The 25,065-nt window shown below is 44.1% G+C and overlaps 2 protein-coding genes across 2 annotated transcripts in view; both read left to right on the top strand.

Moving 5' to 3' along the window:
- The first annotated feature begins 3,950 nt into the window (after positions 1-3,950).
- LOC115082705 (fibrillin-2-like) lies at positions 3,951-24,721 on the top strand. The gene is made up of 8 exons (XM_029586900.1): positions 3,951-4,031; positions 7,100-7,165; positions 7,539-7,664; positions 8,791-8,910; positions 9,794-9,916; positions 10,708-10,839; positions 14,379-14,504; positions 24,618-24,721. Exons 1-8 carry the CDS (start codon positions 3,977-3,979, stop codon positions 24,719-24,721), a joined length of 852 nt encoding a protein of 283 aa, XP_029442760.1. The 5' UTR covers positions 3,951-3,976.
- The window catches only part of LOC115082708 (INO80 complex subunit E-like), a 34,359-nt gene continuing 33,702 nt past the window's right edge, over positions 24,409-25,065 (top strand). The window contains exon 1 of the mRNA XM_029586901.1: positions 24,409-24,728. The gene's annotated coding sequence lies outside the window, so the exon portion shown is untranslated. The remainder of the gene's footprint in view (positions 24,729-25,065) is intronic.

Below are 25,065 nucleotides of genomic sequence, written 5' to 3'. Positions count from 1 at the left end.
GAAGGGAGGAGGAAGGTGCGTGGGAGTGGAAGAAAAGTTCCCTCCGAGGCCGCTCCGCTTTTGGAGCGGCCTCGGAGGGAACGGAAGCAGGCTGCACGGCTCGGCGCGCACAGGCTGCCAATTGTGGTGCGGGAGAAAGAGGCCCTGTGGCGTCACAGAGCCTCTTTCTCCCTCACCATTTCCAGAAACGCCACGTATGTAGTAGCGAGCCGTGGCAGCGCAGCCTATTTGAGTCTTGCTACCTGCTACGGGATCTGGGATGGCGGCAATGGGGCCAGGACAGGGCAGCCTCGAGACAGTTTGCTTTACTCACTGTGAAATGAGCGAGGGGCACTCTGGGCTGCTACCCTTCCCATCTCCAGGGTGAAGAGCAGGTACAAGCAGCTCAATTCTGATTCCCTGGTTCCCAAACGGCTGCTTGGCGCGAAAGCATTGGGGCCAGTATGTGCAATCAAAATCACAACAGTCCGAAAAAGCAAAGCATGCGCAAAGAACGGCATGCTTTCCTGGGCAGTGTAGAAGAGGAGGAGCTCACCATGGTCCCGCGCAGGAGGAGAAGAAAACTTTCAGAGGCTGCCACACACTTCCTGGCGCCTCGTGTCGCAACACACCGGTTGAGAACCGTTGCTCTGAACTACAGGTTGTTATATCTGCAAAATTCCTGAGCCGTGCAAATTTGCCGAGCGTCTGTATATATTGCAGCATGACATAGCTGCCCAGCACGGCTCCCCCTTCAGTGATATGGCCACGGCCCACGTAAAAGCTCCAGAGACCTGTGGCTGCTACAGCCGTGGCACAGGACGCTGGTGCCCTGCCACCTGACGAGGTGTGTGGGGCCCCAGGCTCTCCCATCTCACTTCTGACAGCCCTGGATTTTGGGGAAGTATTCACCTTGGCTCATGGAGATTTTTATTTTATTCCTATGCATAATATTTTTGCACAACTGCAGATTTCATACCATACAGACCCTGTATTGCTACAATAAGGTACTGAGACAAATTGTGAAACCGCTTTTGATGTTGAAGAGCAATGACAAAGACCGAGCTCAGCTCAAAGTCGACACTTGTGTCTCTTTCCAGGTCATTTGTTTTCATTTAAACAAACTGAGGAAGAGTTGTCAGACATTCCAGAAAAGATCTTTGTTTTGGTATGGGATTCTGGGGGATTTTTTTAAAATATATACAAATGTCTAAAGTGGGCAATTTAACAATTCATTTGCTGTCTGCAAAACTGTAGTCTTTGGCAAACAATGCACAGAACTAATATTAGTGGTGTCGGTGTCTCAATCATGCTTCCCAGCAATTTGTTTTTATGGGGGGTGGGGAGGGGAGGGAGAAGAGAGAAGGAGCACAGAATGAAGCACATGATTTATTGGAAACACTGAAGTGCAGCACATTTCATCCAGAATTGAATCTCAAATGCATTCCAAAGCTATTAATGAAAACAGGAGTCCTCGCTCCCTCCCTTAAAGAATGATTTTCAAAAACTTGCTGGTCCTGCTGAAATCCCATTACCCTTATGGTCACTTCTCTAAATGGGCGGCACCAGGCAATGGGTTTCCAGTTTTCCTGTTACTATTGGACACTATTTTCCCTTTCCTTCTCTCTCCAGTCCGATTGGCCCCCAGTACTAGAAGTTCCCTTGCTGTCCAAAGATTTTAAGGAAGGTCTTCCCCAAGGCAGAACTCCTCAGTACCACTCTTGAGTTAGCAGGGGTCGCCACTGCAATCTCCCCCTCCCTCCCCCACCTTTCTTCCCTGCCAGAGTCCGAGCACATCACTTCCATGGCGTGTCCATACCTAATGGTCAGCACCTCGAATTTTCTGTTTTTGGTTCCATTGAAATAATGTGCCCTGCCACTGCCGTATTTATTTGATGTGGTAACATGATGCATGAATGAATTCAAATTTCCCCTCGCATCATCTGATTCGCCACATGGGAGATCTCATGGATGTTGTCCTTAATCCTTCCCGATCCTCATTTCTGTCTACCACTGTTGCAATCCAGGATAACTTCCTGAGAGGTAATCCTTGCATTTCTGTCCTTTGAGTATATGATACATGTTGGACCGAATTTTAAAAGCGTTGCTTTCACTAAAAAGCCTATATTCGTGAGTATGTGGGCCGTGAGCGAGCGATGGATATTTTAAAATCCGGAAGTTACGCACTTATAGACACGTGTACAAAAAGGGGTGGAAAAGGGGCAGAGTTGGGGGGGGCAGGACATGGGTTTTCCAGGACGGGGCCAGCGGTTTCGCACGTGACTCCTTATTTTAAAACCCAAGGCCGCAGCGTGCGCTCCAGCTTGTTAGCCGCAGAACTTTACTGCTGCTCCTGATAAGGAGCAAGTCTGCAGATCTCGCAATTTTGGACAGGGTTGAGGGGTCTGGGTCAACTGGGGGGCGTGCAGGATGAAGAACCAGAGGGCTCTGGATGACCTTGAGGTCAATTTCTTAAGGAAGATACATGAAGTATGTGTGCTCAAGTAACAGCTTAAATTAGGAGCATACTTGTGCGTTTTAGGCATATTTTAAATCTTATGTGTGTAAATGCATGCACGATTTAAAATTCCAGCATATCTCTGCTTATGCACCCATATGCGCATGTATGGGCTCCCATTCATTCATTTTAAAATTGACCTGTTTGTGTCCATTTCTTGCAGAATTCCTTGTGCTCAAACATTAGCCATTATACATTTTTCCTTTCCCTGTATTCCATTATGTCTTAAACACTGCCATAATTTAGTAACTTACTCCATCTTTTCTTAGGCTCTAAAGCTTGATTTAGTTGTGAAATTAATTCTTTCAAGTTTTACATAACTTGTTTTCATTGTTTCTGATCTCCTAATGTGTCCTACTGTCTCTGCATATTCTCCATATTTCCTCTAATGTACCTATTAAAAACAAAAAACCAGTGAAAGACATAACTCTCTCTCTCTCGCTCTTTCCTCCTTCCTCAATTTTAATCTATGCATTATAAGATTAAGATGAAATTTGGTTCAAAAAAATCAACCAAAGAGAAGTAATGCTTGATCAGATGTTAATGAATTTCTTTTGTTGTCTTTTTATAGATATTGATGAGTGTGGTGAAGACCCAAACATGTGTCTGTTTGGCTCTTGTATTAATGTACATGGAAGCTTTCAGTGCATCTGTCCCCAAGGCTTTGTCCTCTCTGAGAACGGACGGAGGTGCTTTGGTATGTGATGGTACCAAAAACCAGTCTTATAGCTGTGTCAGCACTAGCAAGGCAAGATTTTGGAAGAACACAAAATCAACATGAATTACAAGAAAGAAATGCAATCTTATTATTATCCAAGCAAGTAAAGACTAATGCCCACACACTTTCAATAAAGAAATCAAAATAAGTTAAACGGAGGCCATCCCTTGTCATTAACCTTGTTAAACGGAGGCCATCCCTGTCATTCAAGACGGTAGTCCCATCATTAGCATGATGGGACTACCGTCTTGAATGTTGGTATATAAAAAAACTTAAATAAATAAATAAATAAATAACCTTTCCTGTTCTTGATTCTGTCCCATTAATCCTAATGTAAACTGCAAGGCCAAAATTACAACTCCTACCACCAAAAGGTTAATAGTCAATATCAGTGTCCTGACTCCTTCAGTCTGGGCAGTTACCCATACCCAGTGGGCTCTCTGCCCCAAACCCTACTACTTTTGTTTGTGCCCATATTTGTTTCTATCCCAGCCCAGAAATGAGACATCTCAATCCTTTCCCTCTGATCTGCACTGGATCTTAACACATTGGGATCCTCTTTGAGTTGCAGACGTTCATGCAGAAACTAACTGAACTTTTATTAAAATTTACAACTGTGCAGAGCTTTTATTAATCATGAGACATTTCACGTCCCTCTGCCCAGATACACGTCAGAGCTTCTGCTTTACCAACTTTGAGAATGGGAAGTGCTCAGTGCCAAAGGCGTTCACACAACCAAGGCAAAGTGCTGCTGCAGTAAGATGCCAGGAGAAGGATGGGGTGACCCATGTGAGCTCTGTCCCAAGGAAGGAGAAGGTGCGTGAGTCAAATGAAGAAAAAAATATCTCTCTGTAAAGAAGGTACCAGGCGTTTTCTTTCATAACGCCTTATTACTCAAGAGGAATTCACTAGGGCTGCCAGAACCCTACTATTAATAACCTGATGGAAAGCCACGGCTTAATTGGCTCCAACTTGGAAAAGCTGTCTACACCAGGTGGCTGGTTTCCAGTATCAGAAGACGTAACTGAGGTCACTCATGTTATGGGGCTTATTTACTAAAGCGTTTTAAAATCAACTATTAATACATGTTGACGACTATTTTAACACAGGAGCTATTAATTTAATGCTAATGGGTGCGAAGCCTTTAGCAAATACAGCATTAAATCTGTTTTGTGCCATATGAGCTGATGTATTATTGCCATCCATAACGAATCTGCATTACCTGCAATGATAACACCAGCCCACATGGTAGATCTAAACCCCTCGACCCCCAATTGAAGAAAGAAGGGCCCCCCCCCCCCCTACCAGACCAAAGTAACCTGCACCACTATCCAACGTCCAGGAGTAAGGGCTGCTGTGCCAGGATATTCCTCAATCCCATCCCCCAAGTCCAAAGTAGGGAGTCATTGTGCCCCAATCCTGTTCCCCCTCCTTTGTTGTCCAAGACCACATTCCCCTGAATTAACATCGAGGCTCCCATGACCAGATGTCACTTCCACCCTTTCTGATTCAAAAAATAAGGGCATGCCATGGCCTGATCAATAACCCTCTTCCCCGAACCGCCCCTCTTACATCCCCCCTATATAACCCTTCTCCCCCACTTACCCCACCTGAAGATGGCCAACTGAAAAATGGGGGCAGGAGAAAGCAGACTCCTCCCATCCCACCAACTCTAAAATACAAAATAGAATCAAGTGACCTCACATGGCCCTTTATAATGTCACCTGGTACCATTTTGTATCTTGGAGTCATGTGGTGGACGGCATCTTCCTCTCTTCTGCACCCATCATCACCAGCTGTAAGTTTTGAATGGGATAGCTTTAGTTAAAATCGCTTCAGCAATGTTAACTAGTTCTGGAAAGTGATTCAGATAAATAAAGAAATGGCTGTGGTTATCTGCCGAGGAGGAAGGAAGCCTGGGAGAGTTAATTAGGCCATGACAGGCCCTTACTCTTCATGCAGGAGAGGGAGAGGAGGTAACTCAGGCCAGAAGGGGGCCCTTTCTCTTGAAGTGGAGAGAGGGGGGGTGACTTTAAGCCATGGGAACCTTTATATGTACTCAGGTGTTTGGGGTGTGACTTGAGGCCACAGGGCCTTGATGTGGACACGGGGGGGGGGGGGGGGGGGACACGACAGGATCAGGGAACAGAAGCCCCTACTTTGGTCTTGGCAGGCATTGGGGCAGTATCTTGACTAACGGGGGGGGGGGGGGGGGGGGGGTTGGAGTGGGGGAGAGAGAAAGTCATGAATGTCACTTGGTATCTACAGTTGTGGGTGAAAATATTGTGAGCCACACTGGGCCTTGCTTATCTGCTGGTGATTAATGCTACAACTTAACTACCCCTCCCAAAGTTTGGCTAAATATTATCATTACAGTAGATTAACACAAATCGCATTCACTAATGAGATTTGCACTAACTGTAATAAATATTGATGAGTTGCTTAACATACATTTTCATGCTACTCAACTCATTTAAATAACTTTGTGTTATGCCTGATTTTTGGGCATTAAAATAGGTGCGTTAACAGAGTTAACGAATGTTAAAAGCTTGCATTATGTAATTCAGGCATTTAACCTACTTAACATACTTTAACCTACTTAACATACTTAATATAAGTATATATGTCTTGTAATTTGGTGCATATTATTGGATGTAACTTTCTGGGACTGCAGAAATATATGTTTAGTAGCTTTGCCTTGATTGTGGTACAACAAAATAGAATTATCATCAAAATTAATCAACTACTGCACTTATGGAAAATTACCTAAGTGCTAGTGCAAATTTATCTTGTTATAGAACCAGTCATACTCTGCCCATCTTAAAAATAGTAAAGAAAACATTAAAATATCAATTAATTATTAATGTAATTTTATCAGAATAATCTGCAGATATTTAATTATGGATTATACATGATCAAAGCCTTTGAAATGTTTGGCAAAGTATTTGAAGATCTGTGATATTTCAGCAGGGTTGAATACTGCTGTCTCCAGTGAAGAGAAATTTTATTTCTGTAAAATCTGTTTTTTCACATGAAAAGCAGTGTTCTAAAGAGGTTATGTTATGAACTTTCTCAAGAACTCCTAAACAAACCCATCCAAAATGTAAGCCCAAATCATGATTGCACCTAATAAACATTTTGCAAGATTCTCATCAGCAAAGACTGAAAATGTTGTAAAAACTCTTGTCAGATGGACGAGTAGACTGAGTGAACCAGGTAAAACTGAAGGCCATCTCCTGTATCTACTTTCTGCCTGTGAATAGTAAAGTCAGTACAACTCCAGGTGCAGGAAAAGCTCAGGGCCATCCTTAGTGGGCTCGGGTGTGAATTGGCGCAAATGCTTCAGGTTCGTGACATTACTTTCTGTTCCTGAATACCACTGGCAAGGCAGCAGTTTGCAGCAGGCCACGTGGAGGAGGCCTGGGGTGCGATAGCAAATAGTTTCAACCCCTCAGTCCTAAGCCTCGCGTAGACTGTGCTTAAAAACTCATACATCTTAGGCAGTATCACAGCATAACAGTTTTGCCTTATGAAAAAGAGCTGTGCTGTAATGTCATTTCAATGTCTTGATTCCATTGTTTTTGAATTGTGTATTTCTGAGAAATTTATAAATATTGAAAAAAAAAAAAAAAGAGCTGTGCTCTGATCAAAGAAAGTTCATGCCAGCCAGACTCAGTTTTGGCCCAAGAAGCAGTGGCTTGGCTCCTACCTCTGATTTTTCTGGCTAGCCCACCACAGCTGCATACTCCTCTGTTCAGGAAGGAGCCTACTCCAATTTAAAATTCTTGAGGGTAATCAACTTTTTCAGAACGTATTTTATATCCATCACATTTGTACTTTTAAATAAAATTAGCATTATTATTATTTTTTTGTGTTCTCTGCAGTTGCTTTCCAGGATTTGTGTCCTTTTGGCCATGGAACTATCCCTGGTATTGGTGATACACGGGAAGGTACTGTTTTAGTTTGAAACTAATTGGCAACGGCAACTGTCTTGCGGCTTTTATTTCAGCAATTAGTTTGACGGGTCTAAGCGTGCCACATCCTTTTACGGAAGGACTTTGGCACATGTTAAAATCCATGTACTAAGAGTCTTTTCTAACTCTGAAAGTCTAAATCATTTTTGAATGGTTACATTTTTTTGTATCTGTGCAAATACATCTTGATTATAGATAGACTAGATGTCTTTTATTTAGTATCTCAATAGGGTAAGGGGCAGCTGTTTTGCAGCAAAAATGTCAGTTTTAATAAAGGCTTAGAGGGCTGTTTACACTTCTTTTAATAGCACAACAGTCTATTCCTAACAAAAAGGGTTGCGTTTTTCAGATGTCAATGAGTGTCTCGAGAGCCCAGGCATTTGTTTAAATGGCCACTGTATCAACACTGATGGATCATTCCGCTGTGAGTGTCCTATGGGATACAATCTGGATTACACTGGAGTCAGCTGTGTGGGTAAGTGTATACATTAGTTAAACATATAGACATGCATATGGGTAATGCATCTGATGACATCCATATGAGTGCCTCTTCCCAGAGCTCTTCCTTGGCAGTAGTCAGTGACAGCCTCTTTTCTCAATGTCTGTTCTCACTCTTGCTTCTGGTCTCTCAATTCAGTTCACAAGACGGGAGAAAAGGCTGGGTGGAGAAGGCACAAGTATGTTACCATTCAGATGCATTTAGGGGAGGATAGATCAGTCAGTAAGAGAGGGGGAAGATATGAGGTGATTGTTTACTCTCCCATGGAAGAGAGCTATCAGTGTAAGGACAGTAGTCTAGGCAGTGTGAATGCATCGCTGTTATAGCCCCAAAGGACCTTTCAGGGTATTTTATTGCAATTTTATTTTGGTTACCCCCACCAAACTAATAAAAATTGTCTATGAACGTAAGCATTTTTAGGGGAAATTTTTGTAACCTCCTCCATTGGTGGAGAGTCCCTGGATAAAGTTTACCCTTGGATTTTGCACCAGTTTTGAAAGGGAAAGTATGCACACACTTTCACTTTCAGAATGAAAGCATTTACTCCTGGTAACTTGTGCGGGTATTTTCCCGTAGAAAACGTATGCACACGGGTAGATTTTAAAAGGAGCGCACGTGGCCTATATCTGCGCGCGCTACCCGGCGCGCGCACATATACGCCAGATTTTATAACATGCGCAGGCGCGCGCATGTTATAAAATTCGGGGTCAGCGCGTGCAAGGGGATGGACAATTGTGCACCTTGCACGCGCCGAGCCGCGCTGGCTTCCTCCGTTCCCTTCCCCCTAGCCTGACTTTCCCACCCCTTCCCCTAACTTTTCCTCCTCCTAGCCCTACTCTAATCCCCCTGATCTTTATTTTACCTTTTGTGCCTGCCTCCAGGCAGGCACAAGTTGCGCGCACCATCCGATTGCCGGCACACGATCTCTGACACAGCGGCAAATGGCTGCTGTGCCAGGAGCCGCTGACTCTGCCCCGCCCCCTTTTTTACGGTGTCTGAATTATATATGTTTAGCCACATTTGAGGAGGACGGTTTTTCTGTCATCTCATGTCACCCAGGTAAATGATCTCACAGTTCTGCATTTTCCTTGCCTCGTTCCAGACACTGATGAATGTTCTGTTGGGAATCCCTGTGGAAATGGGACATGCACCAATGTAATTGGTACCTTCGAATGCAGTTGCCATGAAGGATTTGAACCTGGCCCTATGATGAATTGTGAAGGTACTGCAGTGTCTGTATTTTCACTCTCTTGACTTCATGCGTTTTGATTCAAATAAGAAAGCAATTTCCTTTGCTCATTTAAAAATATGTTCATATCAATGTGCTATTAAGTTTGAGTCAGGATAAAGCGTTCAAACGCTTTTCTATTATGCAGAATTTTCTTGCTGTTGAGATATTTTATTATTCCTTTTGGGCCTCATTTTCAAAAGGATGTGCATACAGAAACCTTGGTTTCTGCGCGTAAATATCCATCTGAGCATTTATGCAAGGTGTGTGCGCATAAAACCATTTAGCACCTTCTTTTATCTGCAGTTGAAACAGGAGTTTGGGGCAGAGGGGAGAGTTGGGGGCAGAGCAAGGATTCATGCATATGTTTTTGATTTTCAAATACACACACCCAAAGTTACACCTGCACTTGATCAGGTGTAACTTTCTGCACTTGTGGCACAAGGGTTTCTGTGCACACCCATACATTTTCAAAATAGATTTATCCACATAAATCCACTTTGAAAATCTGGCTAAAGTCTGCAGGCAAAAGATACTGGCAGATGTTAGTCCTATTCTGGCAGTTGAAAAGTATTCTTTTTTATTAATAATTGGTTGATTAGTGATAAAAATATTGAATCAATTAGTACAGATCTGTTAAATGGTGTGGTGGTAGTGGGGGTTACACTTGGGTGTGGGTAGCAGGAGAAATGTCTGTTTATCTCCACCTCATTCGGAGATGCTGGGTGACGGTCAAAAAATTGTAATTTCCATTTTACATACTGTTTAGTGGAGTGGGGGAGGCAGTATTCTTGCTTATTAATGCTATACTGTGCCTTTTTTTGTTGGCTAGAACGTCTGACCATTTTAACATGTGTCTTATCTTTATTGATGATAGATGTAAACGAATGTGCTCAGAACCCACTGCTCTGCGCTTTCCGCTGCATCAACACTTATGGCTCGTTTGCATGTACCTGTCCTGCGGGATATGTGCTCAGAGAAGACCAAAAGATGTGCAAAGGTAATGACAGCTATTGAAAATACAAACCCTTTTGGGGCCTGTCCCATGTCAGAGACTAGGGTGGTGTATGCCGCAGCTCAGTAAAGACACGTATTTGAGCCTTCCTCGTGATGTGCGAGCAACAGGATTTTGGGTGGACCACAGAGGTATGTGCTCAAATCTAAGGAGAGAAGAATGACTGGTGCCACTACCCTGTGTGGGTCACATAATATCACTGAGGGTAAGCCTTCCAGCAAGGATACTCAGTTCAACAAGCATACCATGGGAAGCCTATACATGGGAGGGGATAAAATAAATATAAACAGCAAAAGCTTTGTCCAGCATGCATGGGGAATAGTTCATTCCAGTCAGTCAACTTTATTTATTTAGATCATTTTATTAGAGCGCCCAACTTCCTGCACCAGGCAGCAGCCTGCAAGGAAGAGAAGAGGATAATACAGGAGTAGACAGAAAACAGGGCAGAGACATGCTACTGTTCTCCCTAATGCAGTTTAGCATTCTGTTTTAACCACCTTGGCAGCAATAAAAAAAAAAGAAAAACACTGCTAGATGCTGGATAGTTAAGCCTTCCAGTTGGTTGAATCCCAAATAATGGAGCTTTTACTGTATATATATGCATGCATGTGTATATATTACTCCTAAATTACCACCATATGTACCCTTTTCACTAAAGCAAAGATGTGTCTTGTTTTATGAAACTGGAACAAATTTGGGAGAATAAGAGTTTAGGCACAGAGAATTAATAACATGTTTGTTTTCTGAATGGTTCAGTGTTCTCTTTTTCTTTACAGACCTTGATGAATGCTTGGAAGGATTTCATGACTGTGAATCGAGAGGAATGCTCTGCAAGAACTTGATTGGTACCTTCATGTGCATTTGTCCCCCTGGGATGACGCGCAGACCTGATGGAGAAGGGTGCATGGGTAAGGCTTGGAAAAATGCTGGGGGTGGAATGTGACATTTCACAAAAAATCTCCCTGTAATGCCATAGAGCTGACTTCATTCCAAGTGTCCAGCTATATGGTAAAATGTAAATACAGCTGTCAGTAAGCAGGGGAAAGTAATAACTGGGGAAAAAAGTTTTTATGTACATTTGGGGCCCTTTTCAGCAGGGCTGGATCAGTTTTCCATTCCTTTGAGAGCAAAAGTAAAGCCCCATTACAGTTCAGAAACATGCTATAAAATTAAACTTAGGAGATCCTATCTTTCCTTTGTTTTATTTTTTTAATAGGGTGCATATAAAGCAATATCTTTTTTTAGGGGGTAGGGGGTTTAGGAAAACACACTGTCACAATTGTAATAATAGGTTACAATGGTTTAGCCCTAAATGGCCCTAAATGAAGAAACCTATAAGTAGGTTTCTTCATTTAGGGCCTGATTCACTAAACATGGGAGAATAGGAGAAAAGCCTTCCTGAATCAGGCCCTTGGTCAGAGGAAAAGGTCTTTATCTTGGATAATGTACAAGTGAGAAACAGTAGAGTTGTGTAGTAAATCTTGTGTCTTCCATTTCTTAGTTACTAACTTACTTGTATGCCAACCACAATTAGCTAACTACATAGCTGACATTTTCTTGATTAGAATAATTACCCATTGGCTGTCTCCTGAGTTACTAGTTTGTGTTGCCAAGGTTGCAAGAAGGTGTTTTTTCTGGGGGAATGGCCAGAGCCTAATACAAAAATATAAACAAACAAGTGATATAATAAGCTATATCTTCTGCCGCAGGATGCTTTAGAGCTGCTGCGAGTGCCCAAGATAGACGCGGCTGTATCCGAGATTACCAAGAAGACCACGATCCCAGTTACAGGGACAACGGCTATTAATTAAATTGACTTAGAAAATAGCCACTGCTATTACTAGCAATAGTAACATGGAATAGACTTAGTTTTTGGGTACTTGCCAGGTTCTTATGGCCTGGATTGGCCACTGTTGGAAGCAGGATGCTGGGCTTGATGGACCCTTGGTCTGACCCAATATGGCATGTTCTTATGTTCTACTTCAAATTCCCCTGGTGTGTCTGTGTGTTTGGGTGGGGGGGGCTCATTGGTGAGAGGGGAAGTGACTGGGATGAATGTATGGGGTAACAGGTAGAAGAGAGACTAGTTGAGGTGATGACTGGTGAAAGACAGGCAGCCTGATACATGGGGTTGACTGGTGAGAGGGGAATGACTGTGATTGTATGGGGTGATATGTGGGAAAGAGAGATTGTTGGGGTGGTGACTGTTGAGAGGCAGGCATCTTGGTATGTGTGGCAGTGACTGGAAAGAGGAGGTGACTGTACGGGGTGACAGGTGGGATAGAAACTGGTTGGGGTGGTGACTGGTGAGAGGCAGCTTGGTGGATGTGGGAGTGATTGGTGAGAGGAGGAGTGACTGAGTGACTGTATGGGGTGACAGGTTGCAGAGAGATTGGTTGAGGTGGTGACTGGTGAGAGAAAGGCAGCCTAGTATATGGGATGAATGATGAGAGGGGGCAGTGACTGTGGTGGCTGTATGGGATGACAGGTGGGAGAAAGACTGGTTAGGGTGGTAACTGATAAGAGAGAGGCAGCCTGTTGTGTGTGGGGGAGGGGCGGGGGGTGACTAGTGAGAGGGGAAGTGATTGGGGTGACTGTATGGGATGACAAGTTACCTGTCATACACACCAGGCTGACTCTCTCTCTCACCAGACACCAACCCATCCTGATTCTATCCCATCTGTCACCCCATACATTCATCCTAGTCACACCTCCCCCCTCCCCCTCACCCAAACACCCAGATACACTAAAGGGGGAATTCAAAGTATGCATGTCCCAAAACACCAGGGTCCCTTTCTTAAAATACAAAGGGATTGGCAAATTCAAAATATGCATTTGCATTACATGCTTTCGCTAACTAGAACTTGATGTTATTATTTATTAAATCACTTGTTTGTTTACATTTGTCACCAGGCACTGGCCATCCCCCCACAAACAGCAGCTTACAATCTTGGCAGCACAAACAACTAATTAAGGAGACAGCCAATGGAAATACAGAACCATACCTCTAGCTAACAAACTGCTCCCCAATTGACACTTTTTAAGTTATCAGTAACATTTTTAGTTAGTGCGCACTAACTACGAAATAAGGAAAACCTGAAATAAATACCCCCCTGAACCACTTTTTTTTTTATTATTATTCTTTATTTATGAATTTCAAAACATTTACAAGAACATACTTGTGATATGCAATCAGTAGAACAAATGTTTATCTTATATAACACTTTAAAAACAAAATCAAACAGATAACAACCCGAAATGAAAAGAACACACAAAAAAAAATCAGTTCACATCCCTAATGTGATATTTTTTAACACACTGTGGCCCTAGCCACTAAGCAAACAGAGACTGAGTTTCTGCAATTTGTAAGCTGCTGTGCTTGGCAAGTTGGTACTGTGCTTGCTCGGTACTGACGTGAACTCTGTCACTTTGACCCTGTGTGTGTGACAGACAAACCCGGTCAGTACTGGTGCGTAGTACATTACCAATAAAGTATATTATGGCATCAAAAACCCCAGTAGCCGTTTCTAATTCCATCATAGCACTATGAGCAAAGAGGAGAGGAGGAAATGGCAGGGAGTGAGGGCTCGGTATCTTTCTGTCACTCTGCCTAGCTGCCCTGCTCTTGATGCTATACTTGGGGGTCTTGCTGCCTTTTAGCCTTGCTACCAAACCCCCAACTCTACTCTGTGGGGTGCTCTTGCTTCTGTAGGTGTCTTGGGGATGTTCATGCCACTCTTTGTGCTGCTTTATCCCTCCATCGATGCCTTGGGGGGGGGGGGGGAGGGTGTTCTGCCACTTCTGCTGCTTCCTTCCCGCTTTATAGTATGTTAGGATGTTCATGCCACTCTTGCTGCCGCTTTTCCCCTCTTGTGCTGCCTGTGGGTGTTCATGCCCCTGTTGTTGGTGTTCTCTTTTGAAGCATCAGGGTGTTCGGCCCACGTTTGCTGCTGCTTTGCTCCTCTGATGGTGCCTTGGAGAATTCATGCCACTGCTGGTACTATTTTGCCCCTTTACGGTGTCTTAGGCTATTTGTGCCAGTTTTCCATAATCTTGGTGACTTTTAGTTTTGTTCTCCCTTCTGGGGGTGTCTCCTCACAAGTTTCATTAGACTTGATTAGAAAATCCCAATTTTGGTGCTAAAAATAGGCTGCTTTGCTTCCCCTATTGATTTTAATGGAAAACAGAAAAACAAATGGATGAAATAAACAAAATGGTTTTTTTGTCTTTGAAGTGAATCAAACGAATGAAGGCAACCTATGAAGCAAATGAACCAAAAAAAAAATTTGCCTCGTCATACAACAGAGCAGTACTTGCCAAAAACTGCCTTGCATTTTATGGATGTAGCATTGCATTCTGTAAAAACATCAAAGATGATTTGTAGTTCATGATTTCCTTAACCCAGAAGAAGCTTCACGTTTGTGTGTGTGTTCAATTCTTCTTTAAGATGAGAATGAGTGTCGCACTAAACCAGGCATCTGTGAAAATGGCCGCTGTGTCAACAGTATTGGAAGCTACAGTTGTGAATGTAACGTAGGATTCCAGTCAACTCTCTCAGGCACTGAGTGTATTGGTGAGTTAACGTCCCATACATAATATGATTAAATTAGGAACCACTAGTTTTAATTTTGAAAAGTATCCAGTGGCAGGTTACAAGTTAGTCTGCTTTAGCAGGAAGAACTTCATCAGACAAGGGATCCATTAAAGCTGTAAACAATGGCATGGAGTGTTGGTTACTGGCACCCCCTTTGCCAGTATTATTCCATGAGGCAAAGGGTTGAATTTTACTAAGCTTTTTTTTTTTCCTATAAGTACAGAATGGGGAAAAAGTCTTAGTAAATCAGATCCAAAGTTAGCCACACATTTGAAGTGCCAGATGAATAAAACACATGGATAGTGCTAAAGAAATTGACTCTGGCGACAGTACAGTGACATGCTAGTGTGGCATCTGAGAGGTTAATACAGCTTTTTCTGGGTTATTGCTTTTTTTCCTTTGTTTCTTAGTATATCTTGTTGTTTTTTTGCTTTTGATGTTTTTATCCTGACATTTTCTTTGCAATGCTGGTGATGTATTTTCTTATAGGTTATAATTTGCATGAACAAGCTATTTTGAAATGGCAGACTATAAATACTGAAAATCAAATTAAATAAATGTAAGTTAATGCACAGCGGGCTCAAATCCTAACACTACTTGTGGGATGGAAATCAGTGCTCTCTTCTATCCCTTTCACATCCAGCTGTGAACTCTGACTACTTATACACTGTTATGTAGTACAATGCGGGTGGGGGAGAATGAGATAGTAAGGTATTTAGCTGTATAAATTATGAAGATGGAAAGCCTTATACTGGGCATGTTTTTGGAGCTGGAGATAAGTTCCGTATTTTACATTACTTTTACATTACTCAAATACTAGTACTTTGCTTACTAAATCATTAGTTCCATTATTTAGACAAGTGACGGTACAATAACTTGTTAGGTAGCAAAAGAAAATCAAAATATGCAAGTGTTCTGATATCAAGGAAACGGCAGGAGAAGCAGGAGTCTGGGCATATTCTAAAACAGTGGTTCTCAACCTTTCTAATGCCGTGACCCCGCAATACAGTTCCTCATGTTGCGGTGACCCCTCACCCCGCCCTCGCCCCGTGAGGGTGGGGTGAGGGCGGGGCTTTGGTCATATGGGGGCGGGGTTATGGATGGGGTTGGATTTTAGTGCACACTTATCATTTAATTATGACATTTATAATGTGAATGTAACTCATCTCACCATAGGTTCTCACATGCATGGCACACTGACCCATGATCGTCACGGGGCTAGATGTAAAAGTACAGTTGTATCCACAGGAACCCCCCCTGACCCACAATAATGGATGTAAAGCAGAATTATGACATTCCCCATACAACTCACCCTACAAAAAAGATATTCTGGTTCTAGTGACATCTCAGTAACAGCAACTCAAAACTCCTTCTATTTCCAGGCTCAATAGCCCTACTTATGAAAAGACAGCAGTTTACCACCAATGCATGTCCTCTGAGAAAACACAACAAATAAGACCGATACAAACGCTTACATGCTAGCAAAATATCTCATCTCGGTAACAGACACAGAAACCAACCTAACATACTCCCAGGATCTGTAGTAATGCACATAAACTAATCCGCACACAGTTACACCTGTATTATGGAATACACTCAAACAGGAGCAACCCTATCTATGAAAAGGCAACACTACAAATATTAAATCAGGTCCTAAAAACCAATACACCTCTTATTAGGAAAACAGAACTAGCAAGCAGCTATAGATCCCCACACAGAAATAATTGTAAAACTATACTAATAAGCAGAATAAATTTTCAAAACAGCTATGAACATCCAAAAATTAAAAACTCATAAAAACTATTAAACATTCTCCAAACACCATAAATATTTCAAAAAAGCAGACATCACACAATTAAAATGGCAGTCAAGAAAAATAAACTTAAAAGCCACCTTTACTTACCCCCTCCAGCAGCTCTCCTACTCCCCTTCCCTGCAGGCCGTGGCACTCACCAGAAGCAGCAGTAGAAGCTAAGCTCTATACTTATGGTCCTCTTCCTTAGTGCCCATGTCTCTCACACACACACACCATACCAGTCATGCCCCCATGACCAGTTTCTGTCTCTCACACACCAATCATCTCCCAAACAGTCTTTGGCACACACACACCAGTCACCTTCCTGAACAGTTTCTCTCATGCCATACACACACACACACACAGGCTTCCCACTCCCGTGTTCTACTTACATATATGGGCTTCTCACTCTCATAATCACTTTCTCTGTCTCTCTCTCTCTCTCACACACACACACACACACACACTCACTCACTCACCAGTCTCTCACTCCCATGCTTGTTCTCTCCACGTGCACAGGCTTCTCATTCCCTGAATCACATTCTCTCATATTCACACACACACACCAGTCTTTTTTCTCTCACACGCACCATCACCTTACCAAGCAGTCTCTCTCTCTCATGCATGCACACTCACCCAGGTTTCTCACTCCCATGCTTTCTTTCACCCCCACAACACCAGGCTTCTTACGCCCATGCTTTCTCACATACCCAGACTTCTCACTTCCATGCTTTTTCTCTCTCTCACACACACACATCAGTCACCTCCCTGACTAATGTCTCACACTCTCACATACACATCAGTCATCTCCCTGAGCAATCACTTTCATTGTCTCTCACATACATACACACACACACACACACATCAGCTCTCTGACCAGTCAATCACACAGGCTGGCTGGCTGCTTCTCTCTCTTTCTCTCACTCACTTCCTCCCCCCCACCCCCCGAGCACAAATGGGAGCTGCAGCAGCCTCCGCTGGCCAAGAAAGAAGAATCCCATCGGCCGCGGGAGGCTCATGCTGCTGTCTCCTTTCTCCATTACCGGCTGCTTCTAATGCTCCAGGACCGATGCTGCAGCCGCTGCTGCTACTTTTTCGCGCGGCTCTCTCTCCTTCCCGCGCACCGCGATTCACTTCCTGTTCCGGGTCACGGGAGGGGGGGCAGGCGCAGGAAGAAGAAAAGGCCCAGCCACGGGTGCACAGCTTCTTCTAGCGCCGCTGCCGTTCCCGCTGGGCTTGAACGTGCTGACAGCCCGGCGGCAACGGCAGCGGGAGAGACCGGGAGCGCGCGACACAAGGCGACCCCTGTGTTTTGGGCGTTCGACCCCCGCCGGGGTCGCGACCCATAGGTTGAGAACCGCTGCTCTAGAGCATAGATGTTGCTGGATTTCTCATTATAATGATGCCCTGATGAAGCCTTGTTGGCGAAACACTGGCCAACGTCGGCAATTTAAAACAGAATCTGTGGATTGGAAGGGACACTTAAGTAAAGTTTTAGAGAGAGAGAAAATCATCCATAAAAAACTTTTTGAATTATTGAATAAAAAGTGGATGGACATTTTTTGAACGATGATGGGAATAACTGTAGCGAGGTTAAGTTGTTTAACTAGGCTTGCTACTATTCTGAGGTCTTTTTCCTTCATATTACGAATAGCTGAAAGATCCAGCATAGACAATTGCAGCGATTGAAACTATTTACTTTATAGTGAAAGTTTAGTTTTTTGGTTTGCAGTACAATCTTCAACACCTCCAACTGAAACACCATTTTCTAATAGAAAATATTTTTCAAACTACAGGAAAAACTTCTACCCTCGTAGATCATACAGGGGTTACCAAAATTATTACCATCCCTACCAACCTCCCACCTATAAGCAGGCAAGACAACAAGGTCAGAAGCAGCAACAGAAGAACCGCCCAAGGGGTCAACGACCCCAGAAGGTGCTACAATCACAGTCCCAAAAGCAACAGTTTTTAGGGACAGACAGCCACAACACCCATGGCATGGCAGAATTTCATCCTTTTTCCATGCTTGGTCAAAGATAACAATCAATCAATTGGTTCTGGAGATAATTTCCCAAGGTTACAGGCCACAATTCACTCAGGTACCCCCATTACCACACTTAGTAGACCACACCAACAGAAGAACTCACATATCATTACTTCATCAGGAAGTAAGAACTCTGTTGGACCAACAAACGATCCATCATCTTCCACTTTCCCAAGTATACAAAGGCTACTACTCCCAGTACTTCCTCATTCCCAAGAAATCAGGAGGTCTTACGTTCTCTCAACAAGCCTGTCAAGAGAGAAATTCAAAATGACCTATTTGAAGGCAATTCTGCCTTTCTTACAACCCAAGGGCTAGATGTGCTCTTTGGACCTAAAGGATACCTATATGCACGTTCCCATTCACAGAGCCTATTGGCAGTATCTTTGCTTCCAAATTGGGGACCATCATTACTAGTACAAGGTGTTCTCTTTTGGACTCTCATCTGTCCCGAGAGTGTTCACAAAATGGCTTGCAGTAGTTGTGGCTCACTTACAGAAACAGGGGATCCATATATTCCCATAACTCGTCAACTGGCTGATTGTGTCTCCAAATCCAGACACACTACAGGATCACCTAAAGAAGACAATTCAATGCTTAAAAGACTTGGGTTGGATTATAAATTACGAGAAATCCCAGCTTCACCCGACTCAAACTATTCAATTCAAAGGGGCAAAAAATACACACCCCAGTATGCAGGGCTTTCCAACCTCAGGACAGAGTTCAGATGCTGCGCACTGAATGTCAAATTCTCTTCAAACAGAACGTAATAACGGTATGGAGAGGACTTATCTTATTGGGGCACATGGCAGCAGCGATTCATGTCATGCCCAGATGACTTCAATGGGGATTAAAGTTTAAATGGAATCAGCGACGACAGATGATGTAAAAAAGAATTTGGCTTACAATCTCAATAAAGATATAAAGTAGTGAATGAAACCTTCGGTATCATCCAAAGGCTTATTGTCACTAACAGAAAGCCACCTGCAGATAAAGCTCTTGGAACTAAGAGCCATAAAACATGTACTTCACACATTCTAGTCAACAACTCGGAGAACATCTGTACTGATCTGCAGGAACAATCAAGTAACTATGTTCTACATAAAGAAAGGAGGGGGGGGGGGGGGTGTCAGGTTCCAGGACTCTCTGCAAAGAAGCGGTTCAGATCTGCAAATGGGTCAGAACAAAACGGAATATTTCTCCAAGCAACATACATACTAGGATTGGCAAATACCGAAGCGGACAAACTCAGCAGAATTTTTCATCTGCACAAATGGTCTCTGGACCAAAGAATAGTGGACGATCTACTCGATCAATGGGGAACACTTTGAGTGGATCTTTTCTCAATGGACCTCAACACAAAGGTGGCGGCCTTCTGTTCGATTCTCCTCAGCAATCGCAGAATATCCCAGGATGTGTTTCTAATCTTTTGGACAGAAGGCCTATTCTATGCCTATCCTCCAATTCCACTCATATCTCAAACAATACAGAAATGTATATCGGACAAAGCAGAAATGATACTTATAGCTCTGACGTGGCAGAGTCAAGCGTGGTTTGCCTTTCTAATATGCCAATAATTCCCTCTTACCACACATATCGTTCATACAACCAATTCCATCAAACTCCATCAGATTTGAGCTTAAGTTCAGAGCCCAACTCCACAAACAACCAATCCAAATATGTACTACATGTACCGAGACTTTAATTCATGCCAATATACACCTAGATCTTTAACCAGATTAATTTAATCTCTACAACAGACTCCTATTACTTGTCTATTTATTCATTGCACGTTATTCCCCAGTTACTTTGATCCTAGTTTATCTCCCTTGTTCTATCTAATTGCATTCTTACATGCCTGTTCAATGTTGTAATGTAAACCGAAATGATATGTAACTCTGCTACATGAATTGCGGTATATAAAAATGTTAAATAAATAAATAATACAACTCATGACTCAACCGCCACTGTTTCTAAGAAACAGCGCAAAAATTCTAACCCGGGGGGGGGGGGGACGGACGACAGAGGACGCTCATTCACCTGATGCACTCCTCTCTTCAACTCACAGCATGGAGACTGAGCGGGAGGTATTAGGTCATCTCCAACTGTCACCACAAATCACAGAAGTGTTAATAGCAGCCAGGAAACCATCCACAAGAAAGAACTACTCCTTCAAATGGAAGAGATACTTTAATTGGTGTGTCCAACGGAGCATTGATCCCTTCACTTGCTCCCCAAAAGCTTTACTGACGGACTCTCTTTCTACCTCAGGTTTAATAGTGACTTCAATCCAAGTTCACCTAAGTGCTATAGCAGAGTATCACTTCACAGATTGAGGAAACTCTCTTTTCATCCATTAATTTCAAAGTTTATGAGGATTACTGCATTTCACCCCCAATACAGAAACCTCCGGTTCCATGGGACGTGAATGTTGTCCTAGATAGCCTAATGAGGGCCCCCTTTGAACCCATAGTGTTGCGACAGTCGCTGCCCGACGTCTTCACTCCGCCCTCTTTACCTTTGTGGTGACTCCCTCCGGGGTTGAAGGACGGCTGGCTGCCGCGGTGTCTCCCTGCCGACTCCCTCCAACGTCCCCGGACCGGCTCGACACTGCAAATCCGCCATGTTGCCTGAAGCTTAGGGTGCACGCGCGCGCTCCGATTGAAGTACCAGCTAGGGCGCGAACTTCAGGGGCGTCCCCCTGAGATGACGTCATACGCTTCCGATATTTAAAGGTCTCTGTTATCGCTAACAAACTGAGTTAGCAAGGAATGGAATTGGATTCGTTCTAGCTACTCTGCCTCCTCGGACTTACCAGAGGTACCCGCTCCTCGGGGGCCTCGCTCTCTCTTTGCCTTTCAGGTTTACAGACAGGAACCGGTACTCGCTCCTCGAGGGCCCTCGTTCCTGACTCTCTGCTGATTCTCTTCTGCCTGGAAGCTATCGCTGCCTACATCATTGTGAGTTGCCATTGCTCTCTCAGAGCTTTCCCTGGAACCAGGTATTCTCTCTTCGAGGGCCTAACCTTCCCAGCTGCTGAACCTCTCCGAGACCATTATTGTGTTGTCATCTAAGTTCTGTTCATGAACTCTGCATACCCTGCCTACTCATGGTCTACAGTTTCTCAACAGCTCAGCCATCCTGGGATCGCTGTTCTAGTATCTGAGGGACTTCAGCCCTGCCTGGCACTTCAGCTCACTACTGCCACCTCTGGTGGTTTCAAAAACCTGTTTAATAAAAGAACTAGTGTGTGTCTGTCTCCACACTCTAAGCCTAGCCGGTGGTCCTTCTCGGGATCTTCCTCCGGGGGCGTGGTCATCTGCCACCGGCCCAAGGATCCACCCACAACTAACACCAGTATTATTACAGATTGATAACTCCCCTATCTGATTGCTCCTCCCATCAGCATAGCGGATTATTACACATAGAGTCTTTGTCTTTGAAACACATCACTGGGAAAGTACTTTTTTTTCTAGTAGCAGTCATGTCGGCAGGAGAGTAAGTGAACTCCAGGCTCTGGTAATTATCCATACCTTCAATTTCATCATGACAAGGTCCTTCGTACACACCCATCATTTTTGCCAAAAGTGGTTTCGGCTTTTCACTTAAACCAAATGATTTCATTAAACTTTTTTCCCTAAACCTCACGCGAGTAAAATGGAAAGAGAGCTATGCACATTAGACTGCAAGAGAGCCCTGGCATATTACAAACAGAGAACTCAACCATTCAGACACACCTTGCAACTCTTTGTCTCTTTCAACCCGAATGCCCCAGGGAAAGCCGTAAAGAACAGGATGCTGTTGAACTGGATAACGCAATGCATCCAATTCTGCTATGACTCTCATTCCCTAGTGCTCAAGGATCCAATTAAAGCACATCAAGGTAGAGCAACAGCAACTTCATTAGCTAACCTACATAATGTTCCAGTTCAAGAAATCTGCAAAGTAGTTTTGTGGTCATCAGTACACACATTCACTTCCCATCATTGTCTCGACCAACAATCAGCAGTGGATAGTGCAGTTGGATCAGCAGTGTTGCATCACTTCCAATGGAAATAATGGCTGTCCATAAACCTTAGGTTGCTTATAACATCCACAGATGTTACACTGTAGCAAGCAACCATCAGCTTGGGACTCCCAGAAAGCATTTCTAAATAAGCCTGCTTATTGACGGAAAAAAGCAAGTTTGCTTACCATAAACGGTGTTTTCCGTAGATAGCAGGATGGTTTAGCCATGCGTCCTCTCCCACCTCCCTGGACAGCCATACACTACTGTTACATATCTGCTTCATAATCAACTGAGGAGAAAGCTCGATATGCAGGGGAAGGAGCCACGCAGCAGCAGATGAAAAACTTTTCGAGCTTAGAAAGAAAGCTCTGCCCCGTGACGACCAGATGATGTCACCCAGACAGCATGGCTAAATCATCCTGCTATCTACTGAAAATAGTATTTACGATAAACAAACTTGCTTTTAATCAAATTTCAGAATTTCCTCATCATAAAGCCTGTGCCCTCTCCAGCTCTCTCCCCCTTATGGCTTGAACCCCTTCCACTTATTTGATCTCTCTTCCCCCTTGGGTCAATCAAGGGTATTAGGCGAACCTCATATCCTTATATAATGCACGCATCCCCTCCCTCATTTGCTACCTCCCTCTCCCCCAGTGTTGACCTTCGCTCATCTCTTTCCACCTATCAGCTTTCTCTCTGCCCCACTAGGCTTAACAGTTTCCTCCCTCCATTTTCTCTTTCTTCCCACTCCCCAGGAAGACCCTTGGCTCGCTCTCTCTGCCTCCCACCAGGCTCCAACCCTCTCCTTTCCCACTCTGTTCCCCCTCCCCCAACTTTCTCTGTCTGCCACCCACAAGGCTTGAACTCCTCACCAGCTGTCTCTGCTCCTCTCCCAGTTTTCTCACCCCAGCAAGACTCCCTGGCTTTCTCCTTGTCTGCACAGGCTAAGGGTGATGCTACAGGCTCATCTCTTTTGGCCTGCGCAGGTCAGCGCCAACTTTTCCAATTCTCTTTCCGGTCCTCATAAACCAGACTCCGCTGCTCCTTTTTTGCTACTGGAATGCGTGGGAGGACGGTGATGGTATTCCTTCCTCTCCATTTTGGCCTGCTTCTTCCTGATCTCTGTGCCTAATTCTGTGGGGCAAAAGTAGAAGTCTGAAAGAAAGAGGAATTCTGCACAAAATTATGTGTTGGTCAGAATTCCCCCAGGTCAATGAGATGCCCGTTATGTTTCTATCTTTTCTATGTGCCATACACACAACTCTCCAATCTTGTTTTTTTTAGATTTCAGACATTTACATAGACACCTAAATGTATTATTTTTATTCCTAACAAATATCCACCTATTGACAGTTGATTCAGCTAATTTGGATTCATTCATTTTTACCTATTCTTTATTTAAAGCCATATAAATTTCCTTGGTTTTGCTCCACCTGCTATCAGGATGCTAATTTCCCTGTTTTTAACAGTATCTTGTGAATATACTTCATTTTGAATCAGGCACTTCTGAGAGACTTTCAGCTTTCCCTCATGAACCCACACGACCTCTGACGTCACATAAAGTACCCACACCCACAATCTGACATCATAAACGCACAAAATCCCCTTTGACGTCACACTCCCCAAGTCTCTGAGGTCACACTGGTCCAATTGTTTCAGACATGTCACATAGCACCCACTCCCACAATCTGACATCATAAACGCACAAAATCCCCTTTGACGTCACACTCCCCAGGGTCTCTGACGTCTCAACGTCCCGGCTCCCTCGGCTTTGATGTCACTTGGCCATATGCTGTTGTAAACCACCCGAAAGCTCTCCTCTCTCCGAGTACCTGAAGTCCGGGCTGCTACGGAATAAGTCCTGCGTGAAGCTCCTCATTTCTCGCGCGCTGCTACCACCAGCGTGCCCCGTTGCGGCAGCCATCCCCTCCCTTTCCAAACAGCCGAAAGTACAGCGGCACCACCGGCACTCCCGCGCTAGATGTCAAGTACGCCCCGCCCCCATCAAGGCCGGAAGAGGGCCACAGCAGGCCACTTCTATAAGAGTGCAAATTCTATTCCGTCAGCTGCTTTGATTTTTCTACGTCACGCGATTGTGCCTTTTAACGCTTTTGGTTGTTTGTTTGCTTGTTTAATTTAACCGTCCTCACTTTCCGAAGCCGGAGATGACGTTTGGGCACGAATTAAACGCCCTCCGGGAGTTGTAGTTTTTTGGTTTTTTTTTTTTTTCTCTCCGCACAGATCCTAACAAGATCCGGACGGAGAGAGGCGCATACAGCGAGAGCAGCGTAGCTGAGAGGGAGTGGATGTCAGGTGCGGGGAGCGGTGGAGTACCCGCTTGCTGATGTGACGGTAGGTGCAGAGAGAAGTAGAGAGGACTCCCGCCGGGACCGCGCCTTCCTACACTGCAGCATCCTGGGAGTTTTTACTCAGGGCCGGTGCTTGCTTTTATGCTGCCTGGCGCGAACAATTACTGTGCTGCCCCACCCCCCACCGGTTCATTCAGTGGCTGTCCCGGGCCCACAAAATAAATAAAAAGTCCAGCTCTCTCCAGCGATACAGGCTCTTAAAAATTGACACTTCTCTCAGCCTCTGGACCTTCTCCCCCCCCGCCCGACATCCTTGGCCAATTCAAGGGTATTAGGCGAACCTCATATCCTTATATAATGCACGCATCCCCTCCCAAAAG

The sequence above is a fragment of the Rhinatrema bivittatum genome, unplaced genomic scaffold (genome assembly GCF_901001135.1).
Source record: "Rhinatrema bivittatum unplaced genomic scaffold, aRhiBiv1.1, whole genome shotgun sequence".
Lineage (NCBI taxonomy): Eukaryota > Metazoa > Chordata > Amphibia > Gymnophiona > Rhinatrematidae > Rhinatrema > Rhinatrema bivittatum.
The sequence above is the reverse complement of the archived record's forward strand: the minus strand, read 5'-3'. Positions and strand labels throughout refer to the sequence as shown.

Bases quoted from the DNA above. Each gene is read 5' to 3' on its own strand.
- LOC115082705 (XM_029586900.1), top strand. From the start codon at position 3,977: ATGCCAGGAGAAGGATGGGGTGACCCATGTGAGCTCTGTCCCAAGGAA. The intron at 8,911-9,793 runs GTACTGCAGTGT...TATTGATGATAG, and splicing joins CCCTATGATGAATTGTGAAG to ATGTAAACGAATGTGCTCAG. The intron at 14,505-24,617 runs GTGAGTTAACGT...CTCTCCGCACAG, and splicing joins CTCAGGCACTGAGTGTATTG to ATCCTAACAAGATCCGGACG.